At 46.8% G+C, this 20,172-nt stretch overlaps 1 protein-coding gene across 1 annotated transcript; it reads left to right on the top strand.

The window, feature by feature from the left end:
- Nucleotides 1-282: 282 nt before the first annotated feature.
- Nucleotides 283-19,902, top strand: lrig3 (leucine-rich repeats and immunoglobulin-like domains 3). The gene is made up of 19 exons (XM_023815279.2): nucleotides 283-751; nucleotides 3,934-4,005; nucleotides 4,088-4,162; nucleotides 9,766-9,900; nucleotides 10,024-10,167; nucleotides 10,265-10,408; nucleotides 11,026-11,169; nucleotides 12,244-12,387; nucleotides 13,221-13,301; nucleotides 13,436-13,507; nucleotides 13,888-13,959; nucleotides 14,066-14,229; nucleotides 14,583-14,906; nucleotides 15,432-15,713; nucleotides 15,816-16,256; nucleotides 16,470-16,628; nucleotides 17,178-17,318; nucleotides 17,544-17,804; nucleotides 18,176-19,902. Exons 1-19 carry the CDS (start codon nucleotides 549-551, stop codon nucleotides 18,400-18,402), a joined length of 3,285 nt encoding a protein of 1,094 aa, XP_023671047.1. The 5' UTR covers nucleotides 283-548; the 3' UTR covers nucleotides 18,403-19,902.
- The last annotated feature ends 270 nt before the right edge of the window (nucleotides 19,903-20,172 follow it).

Raw genomic sequence — 20,172 nt, 5'->3', positions numbered from 1 at the left:
CTTCTGTTTAAGACATATATTTCACTAAACTTTGTATCTCTCTATTTTAGATTTGCATTCGATTTAGAAATATATTTGTATGAATTTTAAATAAAAGCTCTCACGGAAATTAAAGTAATCCTGTGCTTGTGATTAAAACTTTAAAGCGTGTATTACCTACCTATAAACTGGCTAATCCGCAATGGATTCGTGATGCTTGGGGAATACATTTCCCAGACACCCGCAGTGCGGGTGACGTGTTGCATCGGCAGGGCCAATAGGAGAGCTCACCGCAGGGTGTCTGGCGTGTTACTGCCGCTGCAATAGCGACTTGCTTAACCTCAGTGCGAAAAAGTTTTCGGAGATGGGGGAATGCGGAGTGCGCTTTCTTCATTTGCACCGAATTAATGGATTAAGAGCGATTAGTTTTCGGATATAAAGCATTAGATAAAGTAATCCGGACAGGACTTTTAGGGCTGGAAGTTTTACTTAAAGATTGTATGATCTTTTACCTGCGCGATTTTGTAAAGGGTTTTTTGAGACTTCTGGGATTTTAGAGGTTTTCGAAAATGTCCGCGACGAAGTTTTCACTCATTGGGAAGATGTACCCCATCATTTTCGTGCTGCTTTCAGGCTTGGAATTTGCTTATGGAAATAGTGATGACAGTAAGCCGTGTCCATCTCCCTGCACATGTGTTGGAGGTTTACTTGACTGTAGTCGACAGAAGCTGAGAAAAATTCGGGATGATCTTCCTTCATGGGTCGTTCAGCTGTAAGTCATACAGTCTTTTGTTACCTTCGCACTTTCTTAACCTGTTTACAGTCGCATCCATTTAGCTGGTGGACATACGTTGAAGGATATTGGTGTTGTTTCTTCTTCTTTTGTTTATGTAACTGCGGCTGCGTTCAGTCCATATGTCCACATACCTTTATTTTACACAAATCTCCAAAAAAAAAGCACGTGCATGATTTAACACGTCTTAATTGCGACATAACGCGCATTTATTCTAGGTGGCAGTTTGAACTTGGCATAACTTCGGATATTCATATTCTGAGACTGAAAACTTTTCAGATATGATTAATTAAAAAATAATTAAAAATACGGGCGTCAGAAGATATAAACACGATGGACGGTATATATGGAGCTTATTTCGCGTCTTTTTTTAACCTGGGCATTTCATAGCAGTTTTAATTGCTTTTTCCACTTCTTCATTTTCTGAACCGGGGGGTGGGGGGCACCACCGCACCAATTAGTTGCGGCTAATTCTGCTGAAATTCCTCTTCGGGTTGAGCTCAGATCTGAACGCTTCGCTGGATCTACAGCTTGTCGGGTCCGCAGCCCTTTATAACTGCGGGGAGTAAATGATGTTTAAGAACAGAAACACCGCTGTTTTCTCACTTTACAGCTTTTTCTTTAACGAAGCAACAGAATTATAGACTTTTAAATAACTCGAAATATAGCCTATATGATCGACGCGATTCGGAAATATTTGACTTCTCAGCTAAACATTTTTTTCTAATAAGTTATAAGTCAATAGAGAAAATCCAATCCTGCCCCGTGATAAACTTTCTTTTACATTTACATATGACATTTATTGTAATTTTATGATTTTCACTTTATATTGGGTGTGTAGTTATTGATGTGTCCTTATGGTATTTAAGATAACTAAAGTAATCGATCCTGATAGGCCTAATGTCCACCCTCCCCCATCTCTGCAATGTAAACAATGCAATGGAATGACCTAAAAGTAAAATGGCTTTACTTAGGCGTGAACGTACAATCAGTTGCATCCGAATCAGTGGTAATTATGGTAATTTACTTAATTTATATAGTATTACATTTATTCACGGCAAGCGCTGAGTCATTCGAAGAAGAAACCTTTTAGGGTAATTTGTAAGAATGACAGAAGAAATGTTAAGGCTGCATTTGTGGTGAAGATAATTATTTTTTCCAGTAGGCTATTATTCATGTCCAGACACCAGTGTTTTGATCAATAAACATATTAAACATTTACATTTATTATTAGGCCTATTGTTATTTATTTTCCCAGAAAGAACCAAGTTAACACGGTTGTAGCCTGTTTAATAGCTATTTGATAACCGTCTCTGGCACCATCATAATTTTCATCATGTATCAGTATGATTTTGTTTATAAGATGGTTTTTAAAAGGTGCGTTCTCTTTTCGGATTATGTCGAATCTTTCTTTGTTTTAACCAAGAATGAGAGGGGAGGCGGCGGCGGGGCAGAGCCTCGATCGGGCGGCGCTTCGGCAGGTCGCTCCACGCCGGGATCCTCGCGCTCAGTCGCCGTAATTGACGCGTTTTCTCGTAGCCGCGGCCGCTCGCGCTGCGCTTCTCTAGCCCCACTGCCTTTCTGCTGAATAAGCAGCCGCGCAGCTCCTCATGGAAATGATTAAGCTGGATTTGCATCTGAAATTTTTTTTTTCCCTGAACCTCCCAAGTTTCCTTAGTGCCAGGAAAAAAATGGATCTGATAATTGGGCCTGGAAGGGAATCCAATTCCATTTCTCGAAGAAGTTGTTCCAAGCCGTTTGCTGTTGTGGATTGGCTTTTTACACTATATATAGGCTATATATATATTTTTTAGAAATAGGGTATGTAGCTTTGTGTAACGAGTTTTAGCACCTAACCATCCAGGGATGTTGTTCCATGGGGCTGTGTATTTTTCTATTGTCTGTTTTCACATGTTCACTAATGCAGATGTGATGGTCTGCTAAGACTCTGTCGGCGTTTGCATCTTGATTCACCTCAGACACATCATCCCGTGACAGCGTAGTTTGTGAATGACAAAACCCAAGAAGCAGTTCTGGGTTTGGAGGAGACTTGCGTTTGGGAAGGGATCTGCAATTGTTTGATATTTAATGGATTGTTTGATCTTGAATGTTTTATTATTTTTGTCCTTAGATTGTAGGTCTAAGTGCGTGTCTGTCATCCTGACAAAAGGAAAAATGAATTGGTGCCTCATGTTTTGAAGATAAAGTCTTAAAAATTTTAATAGGCTGAGAGGCTGTAGGCCACAGCTGTTCCTGCCCCCCAGCCCCCATTCACATAGGTCAGCTCTTTTAGAGGACAGTAGCAGAGTTAGTGATTTATTTCACTAGTCTCTTTTCCATGGCATCCTTTCATGTTGTTGTTCATGTCCTGGTCTGTTCAGAGGAATAAAGTCAGACTTGATGAATTTTTCAGTCAAGACTTTTAAACATTTGTTGATAGAACTTTGACGACAGTATATGAAAGTGAAGTAGGGGGCAAAAAATGTATTAGCGTTACTAGTAAGTGGTGGTGTGGTGGTCAAAGAGGAGATCCGCTCAAGGGGACATTCTGTTGGAAGCTTGGGAAGCCCAAACCATGACTAGAATTAAACAGTTAGAGAGCTTGGAATTGTCATCTTAGTAGGAGTAGTAATAATCATAATAGTAATAATGATAAGCTGTTAGAAGATGGATGATGATAATTTGGTGTATAATGGCAATGATACTGCTGAAAGTGTGAGAGTTCTCACTTGGACATTGAGAAGAGATTGCCGCTTGTTACCCCTCTATTTGCTCTTGATGGACTCCAGATGGGGGCTGGCTGAGCGCTGGGGTGTGGATGGAGCATGGTCGTGGTGGGGGAGGGGGGATGATTAGTGGGGGTGTTGTGCCAGGTCCTCCAGCCTGCTCTCGGCTCCCATCAGAATGCAGCAACTTGTCTTCACTGGGCTGTCTGGCTGTCTGCCACAGCGTTTGATTTCTGCCCATCCAGGGTTTGTTTACCTGCCTTATGGAGACCAGATGGCTGTTATTCTGTGTTTTATAACTTCTCAGTTTGCTGTGTAACCTGCATTTTCACTCTGAGTTTTTGGTTTCTTCTGTGATGGGGAAAATAATACAATATAGGTCCAGCTAGCAAACGCTAAGCATGCTAACAGATGTACGTACTCATTTTCTTACAGGGATTTGAGTCATAACAAATTACAGTCCGTCGATGGGAGTTTGTTTGCAAAACTGCGGCATCTAAATGACTTGTAAGTATCTCCTTGACTTGTGTAATAATTATGTAGATTTTCCGTCTTGTATGTTGTTTGACGCATTTTCTGCCTGTTACAGGAAGCTAAATAACAATGAACTGGATTCAGTGCCAGATTTGGGATCTTACTCTGAGAACATCACACATCTTAATTTGTAAGTATATAGTTTCTGGTTTAGTTCTGCTGCTTAAAAATGTTATGTACATGTGTGGTAAAATCAGAAATGTACTGAAAGTTCAACTTCAAATTCTCATCAACGTAGTTAAGTTCATAATAAAACTGAATAAATGCTGATATACGGGTCCCTGTGAACCATATCCCCGGTATGCATATTGTGAATACAATTACAATGCAGAAATTAGCTTTTTTTTTGTGGGGGGGGGGTTCTTGCAGCTAATTAATTTGTTACTACATATGTAAACACTGCTCCAACATAAAAAAAATAACTTGTCAGCATTAGCATAAAATGGCATGGTCCCTAACTAATTATTTGTATAACAGTAACATTTTTTCCAGATTCTTACTTTTGGAGACCCTTAAAATTGAAAAAATTTAAGTGTGGCCATATTTCCCGAATTCAAACTCATCACTCGTTCAAACCAAAGCACTTTAACTTCACAAATACGTTATGTCGGCTATGACGTCGCAGTTGTCCTTCCCAATAGCCAGAGCTGGTTAGCGACTCACCATGTAAAGTTCACTGATACCGGTTTTGCTCACTTCTACAAAGCAGAACAAGTCCAGTGTTTGCACAGTGTGACATGCAGAAACACAGCTGTGATTGCACTTCTGCTACACAGCTGGGGCAGAGACGTGTCCACTCCTGAACAGAGTTTGTTTGTTTTGTTTTGATTTTATATGTTCCTCGGTATTCGCTATATTATTTTGTTTTTTAATAGAATTCTAAAATGGCGGGTAAGTCATAGATGGATGTACAAAATGGCTTCATGATCTCGCAGAATTCAGACACGCTTGACTTGGGCCACAATGTGCTGTTTGTTCTGTTGTGAACTTTGACTCTTTGCTGGGTCCAAGTGTCCATTCTGCTAGCGATCATTCGTGGTCCAGCTGCATGGATCCCAGTGCTTCCCAAATGTGGAATTCACCCCGGAACAGGCTGTTAGAGCCCAAGTGTCTTCATGTCGGTCATCATCGCGGCTCTTATGTCGAATGAACTTAGATGTTTATTAAGCCATGATGTCTTCACTTTACTTCCCTCAAGATCATGCCAAAATACACCTATCACAGCTTTAGTGTCTAACTGCTGCTAATTGAGACCTCAAACGTTTTAATGTTGCTGACAGAGTTAGTCAGTTCTGTTAGTTTGGGCACCCAAGCCACATCTCTGTAATGTCTTTGCAGGACTCGCGACTGTCCAAGACTGAGTCGCGTCTAAAATATCAGCCCCTGGCTCCTTTTTTTAATCATAAAATGCACGTCAGGGAAACCTCAGTAGGTTACGCAGATGCCAAGCTGCACATCATCCCTCTTATATATTTTATTGATCGCTTGGCAACGCTTTTCGTGGAGAAAAACCTGTGTGTGGTAATTTTTCCTACAGGGCCCGTGCACCCGCCTCCGTCGTGGCGCCTTTAATGAAAACCATGTCTCTGCTTTGGAGAGAGGGGAGAACGAGAAGGCAGTGAAACAGATATTCTAGGCTGTTCGGATGGGGGCAGGCGCTGGGAGGAGCCGTTTTATTGGAATTGGCTGACTAGCCGAACGTTTTAAAGCTTTCCATGTAGAATTTTGATACCTTCCATGGTATGTTTTGTGTCTGCTGTGAAATTATTCTGTTTTTTCTTTTGTTTTGTTTTGTTTTTTTGTTTTATAACAGACGACACAAGGGAGTTTATGTGGAGTTCATTTTTAAGCAGGACATCATGTAAACAATGGAGGTAATAATGTGAGGGATTTTAGGGCTAAGTTTTGTTTTCTTAAATTCAGAACTGCTTCTTCAGTGTAGCTGCTGGGAGAAGTGGGGGGGGGGGTTGTATCGGAATGCTACCTTGAACAGTTAAACCTCATAAATTCCTGGGAAATTGTTCAATTCATTAAAATGATCACTGGCCAATTACAACCAGCTGGTGACTTACTGCCGATTGTTTTTACTTGGAGCCTGGGTCAGGGATTTGGGGGGGGTGGTCTGCCTCAGCGTCTGCCTGGCTGTTTAAACAAGACCTAAGTAGCATTTGATACCTTGCCCCACCTCCAACAGAGCCAAACAGAAGAAGAAGGGGGGGAAAAAATTTAAATTGCGAAAGTATGCAGAAGATGGGAGATTTCAGATGGTACAGAATGTCGAAGAGATTTAGGCTCCTTCACCATTGCCGTTTTCATTAATTTCTTGCAGGGAGGTGGATTTCTTACGGCATCGGAGAAGAATGCTGGGGCAAAGCTAGCTCCCTGGGGGTGGGGGGCGGACAGCGCTTCTCAGGGATTGATTTTTTTCTTTTCTTTTTTTCCTCCCCTGCGTTCCCAGTTACGTGACGCTGTCAGCGGACTTGGACTTCTGGGTTTTATTGAGTGTTTTTAAATAACTTGTTAGTCTCTCTTTATAAATGGCCCACGCTCTTACTTTGGAAAAGCATTTCAGATAAGCTGCTTCCAAAAGTGAAGACAGGCTTCCCTTTTCTTAATGCGCTTCATTTTTAAAACATCACTCAGAAGAAATTTTCCGTGTTTTTATTTATTTATTTTTGCTTTCTGTGATTGTGCACCGGCATTAATTTTCAAAATCATCTTTTATTTTAAAATGTTGTACAGCACAACATTGCATTTCCTATGGAGGTTGAGATCCAGGTTTGAGATGAGACAGACGCTCCCAAATAAATCCTTAATGGTCTGGAATAACCTTATTTACAAGAAAATTGGTCGTACAAATTTGACATATGTGAGCGCATTAATGTACAATGTGATGTTTGTTTGTCTGGGCCCAGCTTGTGCAAGTGAAGATTGAAAGAGAAACCCACGCTGTTTTTTTTTCCCTTTTTTTAAACCATTCACTGCACACATCCCCCTTTCAAAGGCAATCAGAGTCTTGTTGGAAGATGCAAGTGGTCCACTTCAAATTCCGAATATGGTCTCATTTTGCTCATTTCGTCAGAAGCGTTGCTCAGCAGGTTAGGACTCTGCCCGTGATGAGGTCACCGGTTCACATCCCTTGGTTCTCAGAGTGATGGTACCACTGTGCCCTTGAGCAAAGCCTTTAACCCCTGGTGCCCCAGGGATTCTCTGACCCTGATTCCTCAGTTGTACGTCACTTTTGATAATAGCAGCTGTTAAATAATTTATAAGTAATGGTGTGACGTGGAAAAATGAGTGTGGAGTGTTTGGTGCAGAGATCGTTCTCAGAAATATCTTTGAATCTGTTGGCTTGTTTACTGTTGGTCTCATGTTCATCATTGTCCATCCTCCCCCCCCCTCTATTGCCCACCGTGCAAATCACAACCGACGACATGGGAGCCTGTCTGCAGGAATGTAGATGTTCTACATCTAAGACGCCTAGCAAGGAGAAGCCATAATTTGCAACAAACCGTAGCTAGCATGATGGATTAACGTCAGATTGTGAAAATCATGGAACCCCCCCCCCCCCCCCCCCCCCGCACACACACACACACACTGCTTGCTTGCTGTCGGCTGTAGGTTTCTAGGTGAGCAGCCCCCGGGGCGTTGGAGGAATGTGCCGATCACTCTGGTCCTTGGAGAGCAGCTCATTGTAGCGGGACGGCAGTGTCGAGGACCCAGGGCCCTGGATACAGTCTTTTCCTGTGTCCTCTGTCCCAGCAGCTGTTTAATTGCTGTCCACTGCCCATGTGAAGTAGCTTGTAGAAATTAGGTGTCAGAACTTCTCACGTGTCCCTTTGTCTGTCACGTGTGTGTGGAGGACCCAACTCCATGCTCACATGGTCCAGCCTCCTGCTGCCAGGCTGAATGACTCGGGTCAAGTGTTGACCCACTTTTAACAAAATCTCCATTTTGGATGTTTTTTGGTCCAGTCACTTTTTTTTAAAATTTATTTTCTATTTGTGTGCTTGCATCCGAATTCTGGTGGACATGCTGGTTCTGGATATGACCTTGATAAGACTGAAACCTGGATGTCGCTTGTCTCTCATTTGGTTCCAGCTGGGCCACGGTGTGAATCGGGCCCCTTCGCAACTATGCTCACAGTCACAAAGTGTGTGCCATATGGGTACCACGGTAACAGGGTTCAGCCATCTTCACCAAACCTCAGAATCAAGCCAAATGGATCTCCTCTGTGGCAGCGTCTCCCGTTGATTGATGTGGGGTGACTCCGCGTTGTCCTTTACCAGAAGGCTGGTCTGCCAGGTGTTGCAGAGACCCCCCCCCCCCCTCCTCCTGACTCTATTAACTGAAATCAGGCTCTGCTCTTAGATCTCAGATTACCCAAAACAAATGTTCTCATGCTGGTTGGCCCATCTATTTACTTTGTCTGTGTCTGTAAGTTAGTGGGCTGATTAGTTTTTTTTTTTTTTGTGATGCAGGTTATTGCAAATTCTGGCAAAATGTAGTATAGTTCTTAATTAGTGTTGTTCATGTTCTATAGAACCAGTGAACGTGGCTGGCAATCCAGTGGAAGCCAAATGCCAGTGTTATTCAAACCTGACTTGCACATATAGGTCAAGAGGAAATGCAAATTTGCGACAGATGAATGCGATTCTGACAAAATGAAACCCAGAATGGTTTAAAAAACAAAAAATGCGATCGGAAAAACCAGAGACATGATCCGTGTGCGGGTTTGACCTTCTCCTGCGATCTTTCCTTCTTAATGTGGCTCATTTACCTGCTATAGCAGTTTGAGTTCTTTTTCATGATTCAGAAAAAGCTTTAGAAAAAAAAAAACCCCTCAAGGAGCAGGCATTGACGCGTTTTTGTCAATTAGCTGAAATCCGCTGTCTTAAAGCCGTCTGAACACACTTCTGCATGAGCCCTCCTTATTTTATGTAGAAGTCTCAGCTTAAAATGAACCTGAGGCTCACTTTCTGGGCCCCTATAAGAGGAGCTTTAATATGGAATTTTTTTTGAGTGGTGGTTCCCTATCCCATCTGCGGATCCCAAATTGAGCCTGGCCACCGTCTCTGGCGTGCGGTGTGGAATTCCGACGATCACAGCGGTAGCACGCACAAAGGTGCACTGTGGTGACCATGTTTACGGCCTGTGAGCACAGCTCTGCAATTTAGGGGGCGTTTGGCTCAGGAGAGCGCTGGCCTCCCCCGCAGCACGCTTTCACTGAGGGGGTGCTGTTTGGCAGCCAAGTAATTGGCAGGTCTTAATGCCCTGCCAGTAAATTACCTGATAAACTAAATGATACAGCTGGTGACTCGTTTTCTTACCCTGACAAACGTATACAGTGAAATGTCTGTGTGCAGATTAACATAGACAGATTAACATAGTCAGTCTCATTATTAGGTTTGAGCCTCCTGTCGTATGCTTCAACCTGAGATTTCTTAGTAGCTTTTCATTTACTTTTCCATAATACAAGCATTTATGTTTTATTTATTTAGCAGATGCTGTTAGCCTAAGTGACACACGTTTTTTTTTTTCTGACGAGGCTGGATCAGACAGATCCAGGAGCAATGAAGGTATAATCACGCTGCCAACTCTGGGATTTGAACCCACAACCTTCCGATCATAGATACAGCATCTTAAACCGCTGACCCCTCCCCCCCTCCTCACCAGCATCCCGGAATTGCACTGGTGATGGTTTTATTTATGCGATTCTGCCTCTGCTTTCAGAGCAAACAACAGGATCTCGAAATTACTGCCCGAGAGGCTGCAGCCGTTTCGGTCCCTGGATACGCTGGACCTCAGCAACAACAACATAGCGGAAGTGAAGGCCGCGTCCTTCCCGGAGCTGCCACTGACGCACCTGTGAGTTCCCTGCCCTCGTATCCCATTCCCGTCTCCTCCTTCCCCAGTCAATTGTTGAGCCTGTTGTTGGTAAATTCAAGGATTAAAGGCATTTAACTGCTCGCTGTCTCTCACTCTTCTCAGATACCTCAGCAACAACCGCATCTCCACCTTGGAGTTTGGCTGCTTCAGCAACCTGTCTGGCACTCTGCAGGTCCTCAAGCTGAACAGGAACCGTCTGTCTTCTATCCCACCCAAGTTCTTTCAGCTACCCAACCTCCTGCATTTGTGAGTTATGGTCTAAACAGCCTTTCGGTTGTGTGTGTGTGTGTGTGTGTGCGCATGCTTGAAGCCCACAGATCCTCATTCCTGAGTGTTTCGGCAGGGAGCTGAGCAGGAACCGAGTGAGGCGGGTGGACAGCCTCAGCTTCCACGGACTCCACTCCCTGAAATCCCTGAAAATGCAGAGGAACGGCATCAGCAAGCTGATGGACGGAGCCTTTTGGGGACTGAACAGCATGGAGATATTGTACGTCCCCGAAGAGCCGCCCGCGTTCTGGCTCTCGCCTGCGTTACACACAGCGACGTGCCTGTGCGCTCATACACACAAACGTAAAGTCAGGCTCAATATTAGCTTTGAGTCTCCTGTCCTATGCTTGACCCGACATGTTTCTTAGCAACTCTGTTTGTTGTTCCTTATGAGCATTTACGTTTTGTTTATTCAGCATATGCTTTTATCCAAAGCAATGTCATTGTCTCCTGTCTGTCTGTCTGTCTGTCGATGGATGGATGGATGGATGGATGGATGGATGGAAGGAAAAGGCAGGGTTACACATTTCCCAGGAGCAATTAGTAGTTAAGGGCCTTGCTCAAGGGTCCAATGACACTTTGCTGAGCCTGGATTTTCAATTGACAAGCATGTATCAGTCACTCTTACTTAACTAACATGTATACATGCTAGTTGTCACAAAGGATTCTAGGAAAGAGACCTGAATTGTCCGTGTTTAGAGTGTCTCGGATATGAATAGATCTGACAGGCATATGGCTGCCCGTGTGCGTGTGTAAGCACGGCTCTGCGTTCCCCTCGCACACGCAGCGGGAGTGACTCGCACGGGGGCTTCACAGTGCTTTTCTCCACCTCCGCAGGCACCTGGATTACAACAACCTGACGGAGGTGAGCAAGGGCTGGCTGTACGGCCTGCTGATGCTGCAGGAGCTCCACCTGGGCCAGAACTCCATCAGCAGAGTCCGGCCCAACGCTTGGGAGTCTTGCCAGAAGCTCAGTGAGCTGTGAGTCAAAACCCCAACCCCGCCCCACCGCTCGCCACGCTCATGCCAAGACACAGCCTCCTTCGCCACGCTGTCTGGGGGCTTCTCATAACACTGTCTCCTTGGTGACGGGCGGCTTGGCAGCAGCCCCATCCATCATTGGGGGGGATCCAGACAGGACTCCGTGTGGCGCGTTACCGTCTGCATGGCCTAAAAGCCGCCCCTCTCTCTCCTCGATAGACCCTGACTGCTTTAAAACAAAACAGCCGCCGCCGATTGGCTCATTTATCCACTTGTTTTGGGAGGGTTCCTCTGTGTGGGTTTGACCTGCGGGATTCGTGTGGCCGGGATGCCAGGGAACACTTTCGGGAGAGACGAGATGGTGACAGCTACAAGGCAGCACGATGATGCAGTTCGAATGGATGTTTATTTCCTATTAAAGGTCCGTCGCGTGTGTCCAGAACGCTAACTGGAGAGCCGAATTCCGAGTGTCCGCAACAGTGAGCAATCGTGCTTCGAAAAACGCGATTTAACAGTTTTATGGAGTTTGTGTTTTCGGGAGGGGGGGGAGGGGAATTTACAGCGCTTTGGGGAACAAAACTCAGTGAAACTTGATGCTATGTGGTTGTGCTGATTTTTCTCTCCCTCTTTTTTTTCTTTCTTAAATAAAAGTGCCTGCAGTCACCTGACCCACAATTTCTGAAAAACAGAAACATAATCAGGGAGAAGAATTAAAAGTAGAAAGTGTTTGACTTGAACACATCCTGTTTGTAATTCTTTAACATTGAAGTATTTTCTCCATACACTACTCTCATTACAAGCCATTAATTTTACTGTAGTCAAATTTCCTTTGTACCACTCACAGTAATAGCTTAATTTTGAAATTGAAATTAAATATAGATTATCATTATTATTACTATTATCATTGTTATCATTAAATGTGCCTGTTTCAGATACCTAAAGGACAACTGGCATTCGAATAAGGAATAGAGGTTCTGAAGGACTTGGTGTTTAAAATACTGGATGTATATATGCATTTTAATATTGTATATTTTTCCACGGTTTGATGCCTTCCGTGGCCCTTTGTGTCCGCAGGGATCTAACGGCGAACCACTTGACACGTCTGGACGAGGCGAGTTTCTTGGGCCTCAGCCTGCTGGACAAGCTGGACATCGGCAACAACCGCATCAGCTTCATCGCCGACGGGGCTTTCCGGGGCCTCTCGCGCCTGCAGATGCTGTGAGTGTCCCGCACGCTCACATTGACGCTCTGTTTGGTTTCGTTTCGGTCCGGGTGCTGGCGAGATCTGGCTCGGGTATCGCCTACGTGCTGCAGGGAATGGGCTGGGTGTCTCGCGTGTTTATTCTACGCGAGTGGAAATGTTTCAGCCTGTTTGTTTTTAGTGAGGAGAGGATTAATGTCTGCGGGTTTTCATTTTCCCCCCCCCCGCATGTGTAACGGCGTCGACGGTGTCGCCCTGCCTTAATGGAATTCATGCAGAGTAAACCACACGCTCTCTCTACAAGACCTTCAACTTTTTCCCCGTATTTAAGTAAAACCAAATGTCGTCCCCCACCCCCCGCCCCCCTGAAGGTCAGCAGAGGGCAGGTGTGTAGGTTGAGGATGGGGGGTGGGGGCACCATTCCATCACCATTTGTAACCAAGCGTGAGGAGGAAATTGTCTGTGCTGGAGGAATTCTACAAGATGGAGTGGTGTGAGAAAGTGGTTAGCCTAGCATTTAGCCTGTAGCTTCTCTGTGCGTTTTTAATGACAGTTTAGCCGAACGCTATTTCAGGCCTTGTTAGCCTGTTGAAAGTCTGACCCTCTGTCACCAAAGGGAGCTTCGGGCGGGTGGTTCGTGGTGCTTGGACTCGCGTACAGGCCGGATGAGGAGGACAAGTCAGCCGTTAATGGCTGGTTGAATCGGCAGGGGGCTTCCCAGAGTGTCAATACGGGGGCCCTCAGAAGGGAAAGGGAATCTTAACGGTGCAGATTTTACGTGCAGCCGTGTATGACCAGTGGGGGTTGGGGCTGGGTGTTGAATTTAATGAGGCCCTTTCGCTCCGCCCAGGGACTTGAAAAACAACGAAATCTCCTGGACCATCGAGGACATGAACGGACCTTTCTCGGCGCTGGACAACCTCCGAAAATTGTAAGTTGGCCCGTCGTGGTTCCCGTAGCATCCTGGTTCAAGCCATGGTTTTCTGAGAGGATACTCTCAGAATGGGAACCTTTTAATGAGAGAAATCTTCCTGCATTTATAGTTACATGTGTATTTTCAATCAGGTTCCTTCAGGGAAATCAAATCCGGTCTGTTACCAAGAAATCCTTCTCTGGACTGGACACCCTGGAACACCTGTAAGTAAAGATCACACATTATGTCTTCCATTAAGGCGACCAAGGGGTTTACGTGAGCCTGTCTCTGCTTCTCGTCTAGTCACACTCCCCCCATGTTCCCCGAGGTGCTATGGGCATATTTGAGGGTGGGGGCAGAACCAAAAACATTTCATTTTAATTTCAGTTTACAGGGGTTCATCTTAAGCCCCCACAGATTAAGGATGTTTGGCGTGGGTCAGTTCTGCATTTGCTGTCTAAATGCCCTGGGTGACCAATAACACTCCTGCTTTCATAATGAAACGCTTGCAAGCCTTGTTTGTACAGGAGTAGTTAGATTTGTAATTTTTTTTCCGCCCAACATTTTAGGACTTTAATTTAACGACCGCTCCTGTTTTTCGTAGGGACCTGAGCAACAACGCCATCATGTCCATCCAGGCGAACGCTTTCTCGCAGATGAAGCAGCTTGAGGAATTGTGAGTACCGACCCTCAGTCACAGTCCCCGGGTATTTCTCATCCCCCCCCCCCCCCCCCGAAGCCCGTGCTAATGTGGACCTGGATCTCACTCCCTTCCCTGCCAGCCACCTGAACACGTCCAGCCTGCTGTGTGACTGCCAGCTGAAATGGCTGCCCCAGTGGGTGACAGACCGCCACTTCCAGACCCCCATCAATGCCAGCTGTGCCCATCCCCAGATGCTGAAGGGAAAGAGCCTATTGGCCGTGCAGCCGGACGAGTTTGTGTGCAGTGAGTGTTCCCTGCATTACGGAAGCTGATTGGCCAGATATAGCAACATCCAAGTATTGAGGTTCTAGTGATGTCATACCTCATCATGAAGCCTTGCGTTAGATCAACGGCAGGCAACCCTGATCCTGCAGTGCCGGTATCCAGCAGGTTTTCCATCCATGGCGGATAGGAACTCAGGTAGGATAGAGAACCTGCTGGATGCTGGCACTCCAGGATTAGGGTTGCCTACCTCTGCCTTAGATACACCTGAAGACCAATGACTTTTCTTTGGATTATGGGTAAAGTATGAAAAATGTGGCCGTTCTGCTTGCCTGCAGTACAGTCCTCATGTTGTCTTTCCTGCATCCAAGCAGATGACTTCCCCAAGCCCCAGATCACAGTGCAGCCAGAGACCCAGTCAGCCATCAAGGACTCCAACGTGACCTTCGTGTGCTCGGCGGCAAGCTCCAGCGACTCGCCCATGACTTTCGCTTGGAAGAAGGACAACGAGGCCCTGGGTGACGCCGAGATCCACAACCAGGCGCACCTGCGTACCCACGGCGGAGGCGATGTCACCGAGTACACCACTGTGCTGCAGCTGCGCAACGTCGACTTCTCCAGCGAGGGCAGATACCAGTGCGTCATCTCCAACCACTTCGGCTCCTCGTACTCCGTCAAAGCCAAGCTCACCGTCAACAGTGAGTCGACTGTTCCCTTAACACCACGGGACTTTTATTTGGGATTTAACCAAACAGAACGAGGACAGCTGTTTCAGGTTTGGTGCCAGGGAAATACCCAAGGCATCGGAACAGGAGTTGGGTCTGGAGTTGGGCCTCATGAAATCTGGGGCGGGATTGGGAATTTAGTCTGGGGCTGGGAGGTTAAGTCAGTAGAGTGCAGTGTTATAGGGAGCCTGTTCTTGGAAGGATAGAGCGCAGGGGACACGGTAGAGGACAACCTGGACTAGACGCAGGTCCATCACAGAGCACACAACACAAGGAGAATATGTGAACTCCATAAACACAAGTAGCAGGAATTTGAACCCCGATCCATAGAGATGTTAGGTGACAGTGCTACGCCCTAATTATATGATTGGTAGTTCTGGGCTTGTCACCTGACCGCTTTCGTTTGTAGCATGTGAATTGCTCCCGTGTGGAGTCCTTGGAAACCGATTGGTTCACCTGCCAGTAAGGATCTCATGAGTGTCCTCCCTGTCGCCCCAGTGCTGCCATCGTTCACCAAGACGCCCATGGACCTGACAATCCGTGCGGGCGCGGCGGCCCGGCTGGAGTGTGCCGCCATTGGTCACCCCGCCCCCCAGATCGCCTGGCAGAAGGACGGCGGCACCGACTTCCCCGCCGCGCGGGAGAGGCGCATGCACGTCATGCCGGAGGACGATGTCTTCTTCATCATGGACGTGAAGACGGAGGACATCGGGGTGTACAGCTGCACCGCCCAGAACACGGCGGGGGCCATATCCGCCAATGCCACGTTGACCGTGCTCGGTTAGTTAACCACCTGGTCACCAATCAACAGTCAGCTAGTCGTCTTCATCTAATGAATTTTTCTGTGATGTGTTACCCTTACTGGTGTCTTCGTGTTCTCAGAAACCCCATTCTTCCTGCGCCCGATGATGGACCGAACGGTGGCCAAAGGAGAGACTGCAGTCCTGCAGTGCATCGCAGGGGGGAGCCCGTCCCCGCGGCTCAACTGGACCAAGGACGGCAGCCCGCTGGCGCTGACGGAGCGGCACTTCTTTGCGGCCGGCACGCAACTGCTCATCATCGTGGACAGCGCCGAGGGAGACGCCGGCCGCTATACGTGCGAGATGTCCAACCCGTTGGGCACGGAGCGGGGCAGCGCCCGCCTCAGCGTGCTGCCCGCCGCCAACTGTGAGGGCGCCCCTGCCGCCGAAGAGGACGGCTGGACCACGGTGGGCATTGTCATCATCGCGGTGGTGTGCTGCGTGGTGGGCACCTCCCTCGTCTGGGTGGTCATCATCTACCACACACGGCGTCGCAATGAGGACTGCAGCGTCACCAACACGGGTGAGTGGCCACTTCTGCGGGAGTCCTGCCCCTGTGACCCGATTGGCTGCTGAGTGTACTACACAGTACGCATATTTTTAAGGGGTGCATCTGTTATATAAATGTACTACTTTGTTGATATGAGACAGGTTACCGTAGGTTCAGTTTCACACTTTCACGGCTTTTTGTTTTTGGGTGGGTTTTCGTTATTGAACTTGGTTGCCCCCCCCCTAGATGAGACCAACCTGCCTGCAGACATCCCGAGCTACCTGTCCTCACAAGGCACTCTGGCCGAGCGACAGGACACTTATGTGCCCTCAGAGAATGACAGCGGGCACCATTTTACCGTGCCCTCCATCGGAGGACTGTACTCTCAGCAGAAGGACGTGAACGGTGAGCTTCACCATTCATTGCATGAACGTTACTCCAAAAGTGATAATTCTCCCAGCAAATTTCTCAGTCATTAGTAAAGAACTCTTGAGGAGGAACTGTAGTCACTTTTGTGTATAATAGTATTGCTTGTGAACGGTTAGCATACAGAGGATTTATGAGAGTATTGACACTGGTGAAAACTGAGATATTCATGCTACAGTTTGCAATGTCCAGAGATCTTTCATCTCATTTTTAATATTTTCGGTCTTCTTCCTGCCTTATGACTGTAACATGTCTTCCTTTGTTACTACAGTTATTAGAAAGGGTTTCTCCTTCCTGTGGGTAATACCTCATAATACCTGTGTAAGATAAAGGTAGACTGATTAAGGAGAAGATTTTATTTTTTTTTTTTTAACTCTTTTTAACATTAACATATTTTTGATACCGTAAACGTGGTACTTGGAATGATCACTTGGATTCTTAAAGCTTGTCTGTTTTGTCAGTTCACCTTTAAGCAGACAATCTCGGTTAATACACTTAGGCTAAGGTGGTACCATCTGTCACCCACAGGGTTGTTTCATCTGGACACTGGAAGTGAGGTGGACATGGAGGCTGCTATAGACCCACTGCTATACCATTACCAAGGGCCCTTTGGTTCCCTGCTCAGAAGAGGGAACCCCTATGGCCCAGACAGCTCTGACGTCTTCAGAAGTAAGAGACCTTCTACTGGACCTTAGAAACAAAATGGCTTCCAGTTAGCATTGCGCTAACTAAGTTTGAGCATTAGTCTTTTGGTATTAATTATGATCCTTATCATGGCCAGCTTGGGGGTTTACCTCTTCCTGTTTGTGTCTTTCGAATTGGGAGGATGGGTGTTGCACTCGAGTGTGAAATTCCGCTTCCGTTTATTTTCCAACTTTCACCGCCCTCCCTTAGGCTGTGTTCCCGACCCAAGGCCCACGTACGCAGACTCTTACAACGGCAGCCCCTCCAACCCCAAAAAGAGGGAGTGCTGCCCACGTCGCTCCTCCCTACAAGGCCCATCCGATCCGGCGGCCCTCGGCACATTCCTGCAGGCGCCTGCTGTGGGGGCCCCCTCGGGCCCCCTCCTGATCCAGGGCGAGGGCTCTCCTGTGGATGGGGACAGCGAGGACCAGGGGCACCCGTGGGAGAGTCCACTGTCGAGCACGTTCATGGGTAGGCAGGAATGTAAATATCCGCCCTGGCGGCCGTAATTGAAGGGTTTTTTTTTTTTGCTGGAGCTGAGCGTCGGGCCATTGCTGTGACGTTAGCGTTTGGTCCGTGTGTGTGTGTGTGTGTGTGTGTGTGTGTGTGTGTGTGTGTACTTCTGCCGCCGGATGTCAGTGTCTCCCTGAGATGTTATTGTTGCACAGTTCAGGCGATGATTTGTTTTTGATTGTAGCCTGTTGGCACCCCTCAGCCACCTGGCTCCTGTTCTTGGTCAGACCACACGAACGCTTCTTTAATTTCGCCCTGTTTAGGAAAGCCGGAGCTTCTAACGTAGCCTGCGGTCACGTCTCTCATATTTATTTTCTGTTTCCTCCCAGGGACCTTTGGGAAAGCAGCGTGGAGGCCGCAGGCGGATGGGTTCCTTCCCGCATCGCGTCCACCGGCGACGTCAGCGGAGAAGCCGTACACGGCAGCGGACAGTGACGAGGAGCCGGAGGGCGAGGGGGTCTCGACCCTGCTGCGGGACTTTAAATCGGAAGGGAACGCCGGAGCCTACGGACGACCTTTAGACGGCGGCTTCCCCCTCAGCCAGGGCACGACATAACCGCACGACTCCCAAGTGACCAAATAAAAGCTAAAAAGCTACCTCAGTCACAGACACTTCCATGAATGTAGGTCATGAGGAATGAGATGAACATATGATCATTGCCTGGACTGTTTCTTTTTTTTTAAATGGGAAATAGAGTGCAACAAGATTTTAAATATACATTTTTATACAAAATATATTTTGTAAATTAATTGTGTGAATAGAATGAATTAGTTTTTTTTGCCTTTCCCCCCCAAATGATAAAACGTTTTTGATAAACGATCGTTCCTTCAGCTTTTTCCGATCCGCTTTTCATACATCATGTTACGCGCCCTTTGCACATAACGAAACGCAATAAAACACATTTCCACGCGCTGCTATTGACATTAAGACGCTGTGACTTTTTTTTATTTTCCCCGTATTTTATTACTTTATGTTTCCTGGGCGGCACAAGTGGAACAGTGAGTTTCTTTGGTTTAACGGGCCGTCATGCAACGTCGGGCTGGGCACCGGCGCAACGTGGGCGGGGGGAGCGAGCCGCCACAGACCGCCCAGGACACCGTGTGCTTGCCACCGACCCCCCACGGCGCAGTCCATGGGTCGGCGAGTGCCCCCCCCCCAAACCGCAGCTCGAGCGGCCTGAGACCAGGCTTTGAGCCTCCTGCTGTCCCGCGTCCAAAAGGGGGGCCCTGGTCGCTCAAGGCGTTGCCCCCCCCCCCCAGCCACACAGCTGCCCGGCCCTGGGGGCTCCGGCATTCTCCCATCAGAGGCCTCCCCCACATGATTCACTCCCCCCAAATCCTGCGTTTATTTTCTTGTGCTCTCGCTGGCTGCGTTCAGAGGGGTACTGTGCACATGGTAACTCTGCTATGGAAAACTCCTCCCCCCCCAGCCCCCCCCATTCAACAAATACTCATTTTTAAAATTTTTTTTTTTTAGAATGTCCCTCTCCAGCAGACTTGGTAATGAATTGTCTCAGTTCTGACTTACAAAAGAGTCCCAATGGACACAATCTACAAAATGCCTCTACTGGATATCGCCTCTTCAATTTCAACTAAAATTGATCAGACATGGATGCATCTGGACGGACACGTTTTAAATTCATCCGTGAGCTCATTGGATTTATCCCAGCAGGGAGCTTTTAAACCTTTGTTGGAAGTCGGGCCAGCGCCCAAGCAGAATGTAGAATTAGCAGAAGACTGCATGGTCCCGCAGAACCCAAACACCTGGGCTACAGCTGCAGCGAGGAATGCTCGGAGAACTGGGCCCGGCAACGGTCAGGTGACTGAGACCGTACGATGCTATTGGTGGAGAAGGGCCCTCCTTTGAACTTGATTCCAAACAATCTTCAGATGAAGGACTCTATAACGAAAAAAAAAGCCACAGCCGACGACGAGAGCCTTTTCTGTAAATCTTTTGTACTGTTCACCGGCCATGTATGTTTGTAATATAAAGTAATATTCTATAAACGATACCGAATGTATGGTTCCAAAATAAAACATTTGTTTCCCTTAGTCACCCATGTGTCTTGTATATTAAGTCTATGACTGTATAATTCGATTATCTGTCTCGAGGAACATTCTGCTATTTTTATGTGACCGAGAAGGTGAACCATAGTTTACATGGAACATGCTGGTCTAGCGAAACATTGTTTTCCTCTTCACTATGTATTTAGCAATTATGTGGATGCAATTAGCTTTTAAACATTTTGTGAAGTCCAGCTAGCGTATTTATTCCTTCAGGCATATTTTTTTCCCCTTTTCCAAATGGTTGCAATCTTGAAACAAT

Source organism: Paramormyrops kingsleyae, chromosome 3 (assembly GCF_048594095.1).
Source record: "Paramormyrops kingsleyae isolate MSU_618 chromosome 3, PKINGS_0.4, whole genome shotgun sequence".
NCBI lineage: Eukaryota > Metazoa > Chordata > Actinopteri > Osteoglossiformes > Mormyridae > Paramormyrops > Paramormyrops kingsleyae.
The sequence above is the reverse complement of the archived record's forward strand: the minus strand, read 5'-3'. Positions and strand labels throughout refer to the sequence as shown.